The sequence below is a fragment of the Budorcas taxicolor genome, chromosome 18, assembly GCF_023091745.1.
Source record: "Budorcas taxicolor isolate Tak-1 chromosome 18, Takin1.1, whole genome shotgun sequence".
NCBI classification, from domain to species: domain Eukaryota; kingdom Metazoa; phylum Chordata; class Mammalia; order Artiodactyla; family Bovidae; genus Budorcas; species Budorcas taxicolor.
This window is the reverse complement of record NC_068927.1, coordinates 56,109,154-56,121,139: the sequence shown is the minus strand read 5'-3', so window position 1 is coordinate 56,121,139 and position 11,986 is coordinate 56,109,154. Positions and strand designations below refer to the sequence as shown.

General features: G+C 48.4%; 1 protein-coding gene across 1 annotated transcript; it reads left to right on the top strand.

The window, feature by feature from the left end:
- Positions 1–3,284: 3,284 nt before the first annotated feature.
- CABP5 (calcium binding protein 5) lies at positions 3,285–11,581 on the top strand. The gene is made up of 6 exons (XM_052656489.1): positions 3,285–3,371; positions 5,050–5,080; positions 5,585–5,728; positions 6,662–6,771; positions 9,259–9,406; positions 11,556–11,581. The coding sequence occupies exons 1-6, from the start codon at positions 3,285–3,287 to the stop codon at positions 11,579–11,581; spliced, it is 546 nt and encodes a 181-aa protein (XP_052512449.1).
- Positions 11,582–11,986: the final 405 nt, after the last annotated feature.

Sequence of the window (11,986 nt, the reverse complement as noted above, 5' to 3'; positions counted from 1 at the left end):
GTAAAATCCTAAGTGTTAAATATTATATGTCTGGGGATCCCAGTGGCCATCTCTGCGTGGAGTCCTGAGGTTCCCTTAGGCATGGAACTGGGTCTTCCTGAGGAAGCTGGGACCAAGGACACTCACCCCACACACCCCTGCGGGGCCCCCGTGAACACACTCCTCAGGCGCCCATGACTGTCCATGTCCCTCTGCCAGGTCTGGGCAGGGATCTTCTCACTCACTAGTGACCCTCATGACACCCCTGCTTAGGGAGATGCTTTCATTATCCCCATTAAACAGATGAGAACACTGAGGCACAGGATGAGTTATTTCCCCAAGTCTACCATTGAGGGAATGGAAGGCCAGGGTTTGGCTTGGGCAGTCTGCACTTAGCCCTCAACTGTAGCGCCTGGTGAGGAACCTTATCTCACAGGCAGAGAAGGGACCTGGTAAGGTCTAGGGGTGAAAGGATCACGTTGGAGTACATGGACCCTGAAGAGATGACCCTGGAGCTGAGGGGAGTGGTGGAGACCATGTTCTGGTGACATCCAATTCCTCCTAAAAATCGCTGGAACCCATCAGAAGATGCTTAGTGCTGGGCTCTGGGGAGAGTCGGCGGGAGGGCAGTCAGGGAGGTTTGAAGGAACAAAAGCTCATCATAATCGCATATAAGTTGGAATGCATCATTTTGACTTGCTACATTACTGATGACCTTCATTTTAACTATTTAAGAAGGTATCTACGGGGTTTCTCCATTATGAAGTGACCCTTTTGAAATTAGTATTTTGTACGTGTATGTGTGATAAGTCGCTTCAGTCCCATCTGACTGCTACCCTAATGGACTATAGCCTGCCAGGCTCCTCTGTCCATGGGGATTCTCCAGGCAAGAATACTGGAGTGGGTTGCCATGCCCTCCTCCAGGGGATCTTCCCAACCCAGGGATCAAACCCTTGTCTCTGTCTCCTGCAACGGCAGGAGGGTTCTTTACCCCTAGTGCCACCTGGGAAGCCCAGTATTTTGAGTGGAGGTGCTTTAAGCTATCTATGTATTATCAAACTTTTGATATTTGTACCAACTCCCGGTTCCCTATTTATCTGACAGTTTGTTATTCTTTTGATTTTCAAATTGCCCATCAAATGGCCAGTGGAGCTTCTTCAAGCTTTTGTTGTTGTTTAGTTGCCAAGGCGTGTCCGGCTCTTTCGAGACCCCACGGACTGTAGTCCACCAAGCTCGTCTGTCCACGGGATTCTCCAGGCAAGGATACTGGAGCAGACTGCCGTTCCCTTCTCCAGTCGGGATGGAACCTGGGTCTCCTGCCTTGGCAGGCAGTTTCTTTACCACTGAGCCACCAGGGAAGCTCTTGTGTTCTTTTGGCATGACCCATAACTCTCTGAGCACATTCCTGCTTTACGGCACGAGAAGACATACATTTTGGGCTCATCTTACAATACTTGTCTTGCTCCAGACCTGAAATCAGCCATTGCTTCCAGGAGTCTTGGTTGCTATTTGGTGAAGATTGGTCAAAGTCTGGAAGCTAGAGGTGTTCATTAATACTAGGGTGCGTCCTCTTAGCTAGAGAATATATGTTCCCGAGTCCCTACACACACAGTGATGTCTGTGTTTATTTGTAAGCGTGCGTGCTGAGTTGCTTCAGTCATATGCGACTCTCTGCGACCCCATAGACTGTAGCTCACCAGGCTCCCCTGTCTGTGGGGATTCTCCAGGCAAGATTACTGTAGTGAGTTGCGGTGCCCTCCTCCAGGGGGATCTTCCCGACCCAGGGATTGTAACTGAGTCTCTTACATCCGCTTTGGAATGCAGGCACTTTTTACCACTAGCGTGCCACCTGGGAAGCCCGTTTATTTGTGTATCCCTCCCTATATATTGAAGTCCATGAGTGTATAACAGTGCCTCCAGTTCCAATCCAACACCGCAGAGCTTGTTCTAACTTTCCCCCTTTCTGTATTAAAAACTGCCTTTTCCAGCAGCGAGAACCCCGATTCCCTTTATCCCTAGTATAATCCCATGTGTAACCAATCTCCCTTCTCCTTTGCTGTCTGCTCCTGTGGGGACGCCTTTCTTGCCATGATCTGGCTTCAACACCCTGCACCACGCCACCTCCATGAGTGGATATCTTCACTCTGCCCACAGTGCAAACCCTTACCCTAGATGAGGTGATACCCGCATGTAGATAAACCTCGTCACCCAGTTCATGCTCCAGTATCCCGTACCAGGCTGCTCTTCCATGGGTTCATCCTCAACTTTCCAGGCCCCAACACTCTGGGCCACGCAACCCTTATTGCCTCCAAACCCACCCACTTCTTTTTTTTTTTTTTGTCTACACCACGTGGCACTTGGGATCTTAGTTCCCCAACCAAGGATTGAACCTGCGCCCCCTGCAGTGGAAGCACCGTCTTAAATTCCCCCACCAGGGAAGTCTCTCTATCGCTTCACTGTGGCCTCTGACTACCCACATCAGTGTGGATGCCTACCCTGCCCCTCCTGCCCTGAAATGTTCAGGAAAAAAGGAAGGGAAGGGAAGAAATGAGCAGAGGAAGGGCAAACACCACCCTCCTGGCTCACTGGAAAAGACCCTGGTGCTGGGAAAGGTTGAGGGCAGAAGGTGAAGAGGGCAACACAGGATGAGATGATTGGATGGCATCACCGATTCAACGGACGTGAACTTGGGCAGACTCTGGGAGATGGTGAGGGACAGGGAAGCCTGGTGTGCTGCAGTCCATGGGGGTCTCGAAGAGTCGGACACGACTTGGCGACTGCACCAGCCGCTGTACGCGCCTATTCCCAAAGTCAGGTTGCCACGTGATGTCCGCATTCTGCTCATTCACGCACGTTCCTGGCTTACTCCAGAGCTCCTGGAAGCCAGGGGCCGTGTGCTCTCCATCTTCACTTGCACAAAGGCCAGCAGAGGCCAGGCTTAGGCCGATCACGCCACGTGCCTGTTGGAACGTTGTATGAATGGATGCCCTCCGCTCTAATCCTCGTTTTTGCAACTATCCTTCCAATTCTATTCTGGGGATAAAAGGTCAGAGCCTGACACTGGCTCCCCCGCTCCACCCTCCAGTCTCCCTCAAGCCAGATGGGGAGGCAGGAACAGCTGTGATCCCTCCCCAACTTGAGAAGAGATTTCCCACCCAGCTGTCACAGCCCCAAGGGAGCCAGGGTGACTGGGGCAGAGGCAGGCAGAGTTGGCCGAGGACTGGCAGAGAAGCAAAGGAGGCTGAGCCACCAAAGGGGGACCTGAAGTTGGGGGGTGGGGTGCGGCCTCTTGAGATCGGAGCCTGATGAGCTCCACCATGACACCCTCCATGCAGTTTCCCATGGGTCCTGCCTGCATCTTCCTAAGAAAAGGCATCGCGGAGAAACAGCGGGTGAGGCTGGGGGCGATGGGGAAGGGCGAAGGGAGCTGGGATGCAGGGAAGAGAAGGGCTGTGACCGGTAGGTGGAAGAGGGGAGAGGTGGGTAGAGCATGACCTGAGAAGGTTAAAGAATCCCAGGGGGTACGGTGGGGACACATGGGTCAGGGAGGGGAGGATGAACTCAGAAGTCAGGACTGGAAGGTGGAAGATGAAAGAGGAGACAAAAGGGGAACTGGGGTGACGTCACTGTTGACCAACATCATTGATTTCTACGGACACCCATAGTGATGCCAGCGACGGTGGTGGTGGTGGGGATAACAGTAGCTGCCGATTATTATTTTTTAATTGGTGCTGGGTCTTAGTTGTAGCATGTGGGATCTAGTTCCCTGACCAGGAATCGAACCTGGCCCCCATGCACCGATAGCACGGAGTCTTGGCCGCTGGATCACCAGGGAAGTCTGTAGTTGCCACGTAAGTCATTGCTGTGTGCCCAGACTTGTGCAAAGGGTTTTGCATTCTTGATATTATTTAATCCTCACAATCAATGACTCATGAGGTCCGTAATACCTTCATTCCCATTTATAGATGTGGAAGGTAAGGCTGTGAGTCATGAAGTCCGTTGCTTTAAGCTTTGACAATTAGTAAATGGCAGGGCCGAACCGTTTGATTCCAATGGGCATGCTTTTCACTGTTAGTCTTTAACTAACTGGGGGGAAAGTGAAAGTATTAGTCGCTTCGTCATGTCTGACTCTTTGTGACCCATGAACTGTAGCCCGCCAGGCTCCTCTGTCCATGGAATTCTCCAGACAGGAATACTGGAGTGGGTTGCCATTCTCTTCTCCAGGGGATCTTCCTGACCCAGGGACTGAACCTGAGTCTCCTGCATTGCGGGCAGATTACCTTCTGAGCTGCCAGGGAAGCCCCAGCTGGAGGGGGGAAGGGGATACTAAAAGAGAGAAGGTGGGAAAAAGTCTCCAAGGGTAAAGGGAGGTATCGGGGGTGAAAGAGGCCAGGGGTTGATGGAATTTTCCTGGGGAGGTGCTACGTGCTCAAGCCTGACCCTTCAGGTATGTCCTGGCATGGCTAGTGGCAATATGAAAGGGTTTCAGAAATTGGTCATGCTGGCGGTGTTCATCCTGCCTGGGAGCCACTGAACACAGCTCTTACACCAAGGGATTCTCACCTGGCCACTTATGAGCTGTGTGACCTCAGACAGGTTCCTTAACCTCTCTGTTCCTCAGCTTTCTCTTAAGTAAAATGGGAATGGTATTTGGCTCGACCTCACAGGGTGGTTCTGAAGTTGAAATGAAATGATTGTGGGAGCCCGGCACAGTTAGCACTCTGAATATGTCAACTGATTCTAAGTCTGACTCTTCCTCATCTGGAGGAGATTGGATTTCATGGCCTCCAGGATCTGTTTTGGCACAATGGGATGGATGTCCACTGGGGAAAGGCAGGAGAAGAGAGACCAAGGGAGAGAGGAAATGAGAAGGGGTGAGGAGGAGTGGGAGGAGCAAATAGCCAGGGACGGGGAGTCAGGAGGTGGGAGAAGGAAGGTGAGAAGGGTGGAGGGGAGGGAGAAGGGGAAAGGACCAGGAAAGGATGAGGATGAGACGTGTTTGGAGAAGTGAATGTGGGTCTCTTGATTCTCTTTCCAAATCCTGCCCCCACTCCCCGCATTCCTTTCTAGGAAAGACCACTGGGACCAGATGAGATTGAAGGTAACACTTCTCCCCCAGACATCCCCGTATCACCATCCACCCATTCACCTGCCCTCTGTTCCTTTGTACATTTCAGTATAAATCCCTCGACACAAAAATTTTACATCACTCTCTCTTCCCACTCAACTGTGGTTTTGTGGCAGTTTAAGTACTTCCCAAAGTGTTCAGAAGCCATCCTGACCCCCAAGTGTCTCGGAGACCCATGAATGATGCCTGCGTTTTAAGGATAAGTCCAAAATTGTTCTTTTTTTTTTTTTCTTGGTGGTTTGTAAGTTTCTCGTTACTTCATGCAACAATGTGAAGGACTTCAGTGCTATCATTTGGTGGTCTCGAGAATTATGCCTCTTGCTAACACACTTCATATATCTCTCCTTTTGGACATTTTTATAATTTTTTTTTTTTGAGGAGTCTTGAATTGGTGCCTCATTGACAGTTTCAAGGGATGCTCCTTTCCCCCAGTGACTGTTTCAAGTTGCCCCAAAGTTCTTGTCTCTTAACTTTCAGAGCTCCGGGAAGCATTTCTTGAGTTTGACAAGGACCGAGATGGGTTCATCTCTTGTAAGGATTTGGGGAATCTCATGAGGACAATGGGTTACATGCCCACGGAGATGGAACTGATTGAACTGGGCCAGCAGATCCGGATGAACTGTGAGGCTTGGGGGTGGGAGGAATGACTGAGCTTTGGGGGAGGGTTAAGAGTGAAGTTAGGAAGGATATGGAGGTTGAGAGTAGAGCTGGAGATGGGGAGGAAGAAAGCAGGGCTAGATGTCTGGAAGAAAACAGCTCAGACTGTACTTAGGGAGGGAGCATTTGAAGTGGCTAAAAGGGTGATTTTTAAGATAGATTTGGGTTCAAGTTCCAGTTCTGTTGTTTACTAGTTGTAGTCATTATGAGAAGCGGAGTTAGCCCCCACTCTTGAATCTCAGTTTCCCCATCCATGCAGTGAAGATGTTATCACTCCTTACCTAGCGAGACTGTAGAAAGGAAGGGATAAAGATGTTAATACAGGTAAAGGCTTAGCCTCCAGTAAATGCTTATTAAATATAGGTCTTTGCTATCTCCACTAAGGTTCATCAGTGGAGTGCAGGATTGGACCTGTATTTGATGCTGAAAACACACTCGGAGTTGGAGCCTAATGTTGCTGAATAATGTAACAAAAAAGATGGGTCTTTAGATGGAGACCAGAGTTGATTTTGTGACTGATAAGATTGCTCCTCGGTTTGCATCTGAGCATGTTCCTGAGTAGACAACACTGAATTCAAGGAGATTCACCTCTGGAAGGGATTTGGTGCTTATTTAATTCATACTGTCTCTTCTCTAGATCTGCAGATGAGGGAGCATAGATCTGAACCGATTAAGAGATTTTTCCTAAAGGTCACATCAACAGTTAGTTACTTCCGCTGTATGTCCCGCTCCTGTTCAGATGAGAAGAACAAGAGGGCTTGAGCTGGCTGAAAGAGGGAGCTCTTAGAAGGCAGAGAGATTGGAGCAGATCTATTGAACAGAGTCGAAGGGCAAATTGAGGGAATGGAAGGTTAGGGGCGTATGAAGTCTCACCAGACCTGCCTCTTCTGTCCCCAGTGGGTGGCCGTGTAGATTTTGACGACTTTGTGGAGCTGATGACCCCCAAATTGCTTGCAGAAACGGCTGGGATGATTGGTGTCCAGGAGATGCGAGATGCCTTCAAGGAAGTGAGTTTCCTAATGTTGGAGGTAGTGGGAGGAGACCCCAGGGATCTATGATTAGTCATTAATGGGGGACAAAACCCTAGTGGCTCAGTGGTAAAGAACCCACCTGTCAATGAATGAGACTTGCAATATGTCCATATACATATATATAATTGTCTTTACTTTTGGTTAATTTCTTCATTTCTATTTTTATTCAATGGAATATAATTTCAGTTCATTGAAATCTGAAAATGAACACTCATAGCGATTATTGGAAAACTTCGATTTGGAACAACTGGGTATGCCAATCTACCTTCTCAACTATTAATTTTACCAAACTTAAACACAAATCAGGTATTTCTTGCAACATTTAGTGTCTGAATTGAGGTGTGCTCTGAGTGTAAGATACCTGCTGGATTAAGGTTTAGTGTTTTAGCTGAAGTGTCCTTGGGGGCTGGGTGTGTTAACTAGCCATGCTAAGGACATAGTATTCAGTATGGTTATTATACTAAGTCTTATGAAATACAACGCTGAAAGAATATAACAGCTTTTCAGCAACTATGAAGCTGGGGAGATTCCAAAAGGGAGAAAAACGTCTGATTTCATTGTCCTCCCATGATCCTCCTCTGAAGCCCATCAATAAAATGGTTTAATCCCAGAAAAAAAACAAGAATGTAAAATAGCTCATTAATAAATTTTTAAAGACGTTTTAGTTATTTACTGGGCCATTCTGTGGGGCAAGTGGGATCTTAAGTTTCCAGCCAGGGCTCAAACCCAGGCCCCCTGCAGCAGGAGCTCAGTGTCTTAACCACTGGACCACCCAGGAAGGCCCTGTTAATACTTCTAAAGTTGATTACATGCTGAGATGATATTTTAAAGTAAAATCAATTATAAAAAATTAATTCCACTTGTTCCCTTAAAATGTGTGTGGTGAGGGAACGGCTGCTGAGAAGAATTTGAAATTACCAGCGAGGTTCCCGTATTTCTTCCGGACAGTGCACTACTCTAGGGGAAATCGGATCTCAGGATTAGGAAGCAGCAGATAGGGGCGCTGGAAGGCAGGAGGGCGAGTCTGAGGGCGAGCAAGAAGCCTGTCCTATTTGGAGAGGCGTGAGCCGGAGAGAGAGGAGGCTGAGATAAACAAAGTGTCAGAGGTGCTGAAGGCAGGTCCCCCCGCCCCCCGTAGGGGCGTGCCTGTTGTGGAGTGGTGGCAGGGTTTTCTTCTGAGTGGGATGGGAAGCCACCGGAGGACTTTAAGGTAGGGAGGGGCTAGACCAGTTGGTGTTTCTTGTTTTTAATAATTTTTATTATTTTTTTGGCCACACCACGTGGCACCTGGGCTCTTGTTGCCTGACTGGGGATCGAACCCACACCCCCCCTGCAGTGGAAGAGTGGCGTCCTAACCACGGGATCGCCAAGGAAGTCCCTGACTGGTGTTTTAAATGAACTCAAATGTCAAATTCTGACGGGTAGAGAACAGATTATGTAGGACCACAGCGGCAGCTGGAACCAGACAGGACGCTGTTGGCCATGATCCAGGCAGGGGAGCATTGTGGTTTGAACCCCGTTAGCATCGGTGTAGCCGGAGGACAGTTGGCTCCCAGACATGTTTGGACATAGAACTGACATGCTAAGACTTTCTAGTGGGTTAAAGGTGTGCAGGGACTTCGCTGGTGGTCCGGTGGTTATTACTCCGCGCTTCCACTGCCGGCAGCGCAGGTTCGATCTCCGGTCGGGGAACCCAAGTCCTGCAGGCAGTGCGGTGTAGCCAAATTTATTTTTTTAAAAGGTGTGCAGCATCCCAAGGGGTAAGCATGGAACAGGGAACAGGAGTCCTTGAACCTGCCTTTAAGGAGCTGACATTTAGCAGATGATGTACCAAACCTCTTAACTGAGTGTTTTTTTTTAGCCACAAGTTGAGGGATCTTAGTTCCTCCAGCAGGGATTGAGCCCCAAGCACCAAGTCCTAACCCCTGGAACCACCAGGAAACGCCTATCTCTGTCTCTTTTAAAAAATTTTTATTGCAGTATCATTAATTTACAATGTTGTGTTAGTTTCTGTGAACAGTCAAGTCATTCAGTTAGAGTGTGTTTGTTGCTCAGTGAGGTCTGACTCTTTGCGACCCCATGGACTGTAGCCCGCCAGGCTCCTCTGTCCATGGGATTTCCCAGACAAGAATACTGGAGTGGGTAGCCATGCCCTTCTCCAGGGGATCTTCCCGCCCCAGGGATCGAACCCAGGTCTCCTGAACCTCAGGTGGATTCTTTACCATCTGAGCCACCTTATACAAATATATATATATATATATATATATATATATATATTCTTTTTAAAACCATTCTCTTCCATTATAGGTTATTACAAGATGTTGAGTATAGTTTCTTGTGCTGTACAGTAGGTCCTTGCTGTTTATCTTCAGCTGAGTTCTTGACTCACAGGAAGTGATGAATAAACACTGTCTTATTATTGTGGTGGTTGTGGTTAATATTGTTCCCTGTGCTCCGCTTCAGTTTGATGCCAACGGGGACGGGGAGATCACACTGGTGGAGCTGCAGCAGGCCATGCAGAGGCTCCTGGGAGACAAGCTCACGTCCCAGGAGATCTCCGAGGTGGTCCAGGAAGCCGACATTAATGGAGACGGCACCGTCGACTTTGAAGGTGACGCTGTGTGGGGACAGACACCCCCAGCTCCCCAGGGTGATTTTTTTTTCCAAGTTGGCCATTCCTTCTCATTCTCCCTCAGTTTGAAGTTGGAGGAGGCAGGGTTAGATTTTGGAACTGTTTGTTGTCTCACTTTCTGCCCATGTCATTTCCAAAAGCTCATGCCTGTCACCTCTCCTTGTTTTAATATCTGCACTTGGCCACTCCTTGGAACACCCTGTCCAGAAGCTGATTCTGACTCCACCTTTCCCATCCCTTCCTTGTTCCCTGGGCACCTTTGTCCTAGGAACAGAAACTCCCATCCAAAGGAGAGTGGGCTAGTTAGTTGCTGGGACGCTGGGGTCAGATTCATGGGGTTCAAGCTCAGGATCATCTTTTACTAATGATGTGGTCTTATCCCAGTCACTTTCTCTCTTTCAGTGTCAGATTTCACATCTGCAAAATGGGGGTAAGGATGACGCTTTTCTCCCAAAGTTTTAGCAAAAAGCTAAAAGAAATTGTGCACTACAGACTCGTCTGCTTGTGTGCTCTCTGGAGCAGCCCTCATCTTTTCACTGGTTAAACCTCAGTTATGCCCCTGGCTGGTGCCCCCCTCCCCATCTTTCTTGCCAAGCTCAGCATCTCTGAGCTCCCATAACACCCACAGTCGCCTCTGCGGTGATGCTGACACATGACATCATGATAGCTTCCAATCGTTGATTACCTGTTTCCTTCTGAGGCCACAGACGAAATGGTTCATCATTATACCCCCAGTTCCTGGCACAGAGTTCAACATGTGTACTGAGTGATTGGGCTTTCCAGGTGGCCCTAGTGGTAAAGAACCCACCTGCCAATGCAGCAGATGCAGGTTTTATCCCTGGGTCAGGAAGACTCCTGAAGGAGGAGATGGCAAGCCACTCCAGTATTCTTGCCTGGAAAATTCTTGCCAGAGGAGCCTGCTGGGCTACAGTCCATGGGGTCGCGAAAGAGCCAGGCACAGCTGAGTGACTGAGGACATACACATGTTGAGTGATTGAATAAATGAGAAAGATTGGCGTCTTGAGAGGAAGGGATGGGGGCCATTTCTGTGCGAGATGCAAATAGGGCATGCCAGGGTCTCACTGTGACATTCTCTGGTGCAAAAATTTCAGCATCTGACTGCTGTCTATAAGGCAAAAGTCTAAAATTCTTAGTTTGGTATTCAAATGTATCCATGAAGCCCCATAGTAGACATCAATGAAAAATCTGGAAGAGGTAGAATTCTGGAGGAACCTGACCCTCGGGTCAACTACAGGCAAGAGAAGGACAGATGTGCCTTGAGACCTGGGTGGGAGCAATAAGTTCACCTGACATTGAGTCACAGCAAAGTCAGGTACAACCTGGGTCCCTTCCATTCTCCATTCACCACCTACACGATCTCAGGCACACTGGCCACCCTCACCAGCCTCAGCTTGCTTATCTGTAAAATGGTATTTAACTCCCCCGGATTGGCTGAAAAGATGAAATCAGAGACTCACAATGACTAATTATTGAACTCTGACTGTGTCTTCTAAGCATTATATTGTTAAACCATCTGAAAGATCTTATAAGGTAAAGAGCAGAAATCGAGGTGTAGAGGGATCAAGTCGTTAACTTCCCAAAGATCTTGTGGTTTCTGACATGTAGTAAGGGCTGAAAAAATTAATGACAGCTGCTCTTCCAAACAGGTGCCTCAGTTAGTGAGGGAGGGATAAATTAGGAGCTTGGGATTAACATACACACTAATATATATAATATATATAATCTATATGAAAGAGATCAACAATAAGGGCCTACTGTTGAGCACAGGGAACTCTACTCAGTATTCTGTAATAACCTGTATGGGTAAAGAATCTGAAAAGGAATGAATATATTTGTGTGTATAGTTGAATCACCTTGCTGTACACCCGAAACTAACAACATTGTCAATCACCTGCATGTGTGTGAGCTCAGTCGCTTCACTCGTGTCTGACCCTTTGTGACCCCATGGGCTGGAGCCCACCAGGCTCCTCTGCCCATGGGGATTCTCCAGGCACGAATACTGGAGAGGGTTGCCATGACCTTCTCCATAAATCAACTATACTTCAACAATTAAAAAAAAACCCACACAAATACCTATTCTGCTTCACCATAAATTTTGTTTCTGCAGAGTTTGTGAAGATGATGTCTCGTTGAGGAGGTCCTGGGATTCCCCAGCCTCTCTCCACCTGCTCACCGTGGATCAAGTCGTGGCGGAGGGGAGGACCACGTGCCCCATGGGCCCTCCAGAGAGAGAGGGTGGGCGGGTGGGTGGAGACTGGTATTGCAGCGCTATGGATTGAGGGTAGCCTAGAAACGATAGCTGTGGCCAGATGGGGTGGTGTTACATCCCTGGAACTAGATTGAGGAGGAAGAGGCCTGTGTGAACAGTACTGGGGTCTCCTTGCCACTCCCCCAAATCCCAAAGAAAGACTAATGACATCTCTCAACTCGTAATCCTAAATCCTTCCAACCTGGCAGGGTCTCTTCCCCAACTTCCTCTGGGTGAAAATAGTCTTTTCTCCTGTTTGATTCAGAAAGTTCAACACAGCGTTTACCTTT

Excerpts from the sequence above, each read along its gene's own strand:
- CABP5 (XM_052656489.1), top strand. The coding sequence starts at position 3,285 with ATGAGCTCCACCATGACACCCTCCATGCAGTTTCCCATGGGTCCTGCC. Across the intron at positions 5,081-5,584 it reads GGGACCAGATGAGATTGAAG|AGCTCCGGGAAGCATTTCTT; the intron begins GTAACACTTCTC and ends CTTAACTTTCAG. Across the intron at positions 6,772-9,258 it reads TGCGAGATGCCTTCAAGGAA|TTTGATGCCAACGGGGACGG; the intron begins GTGAGTTTCCTA and ends GCTCCGCTTCAG.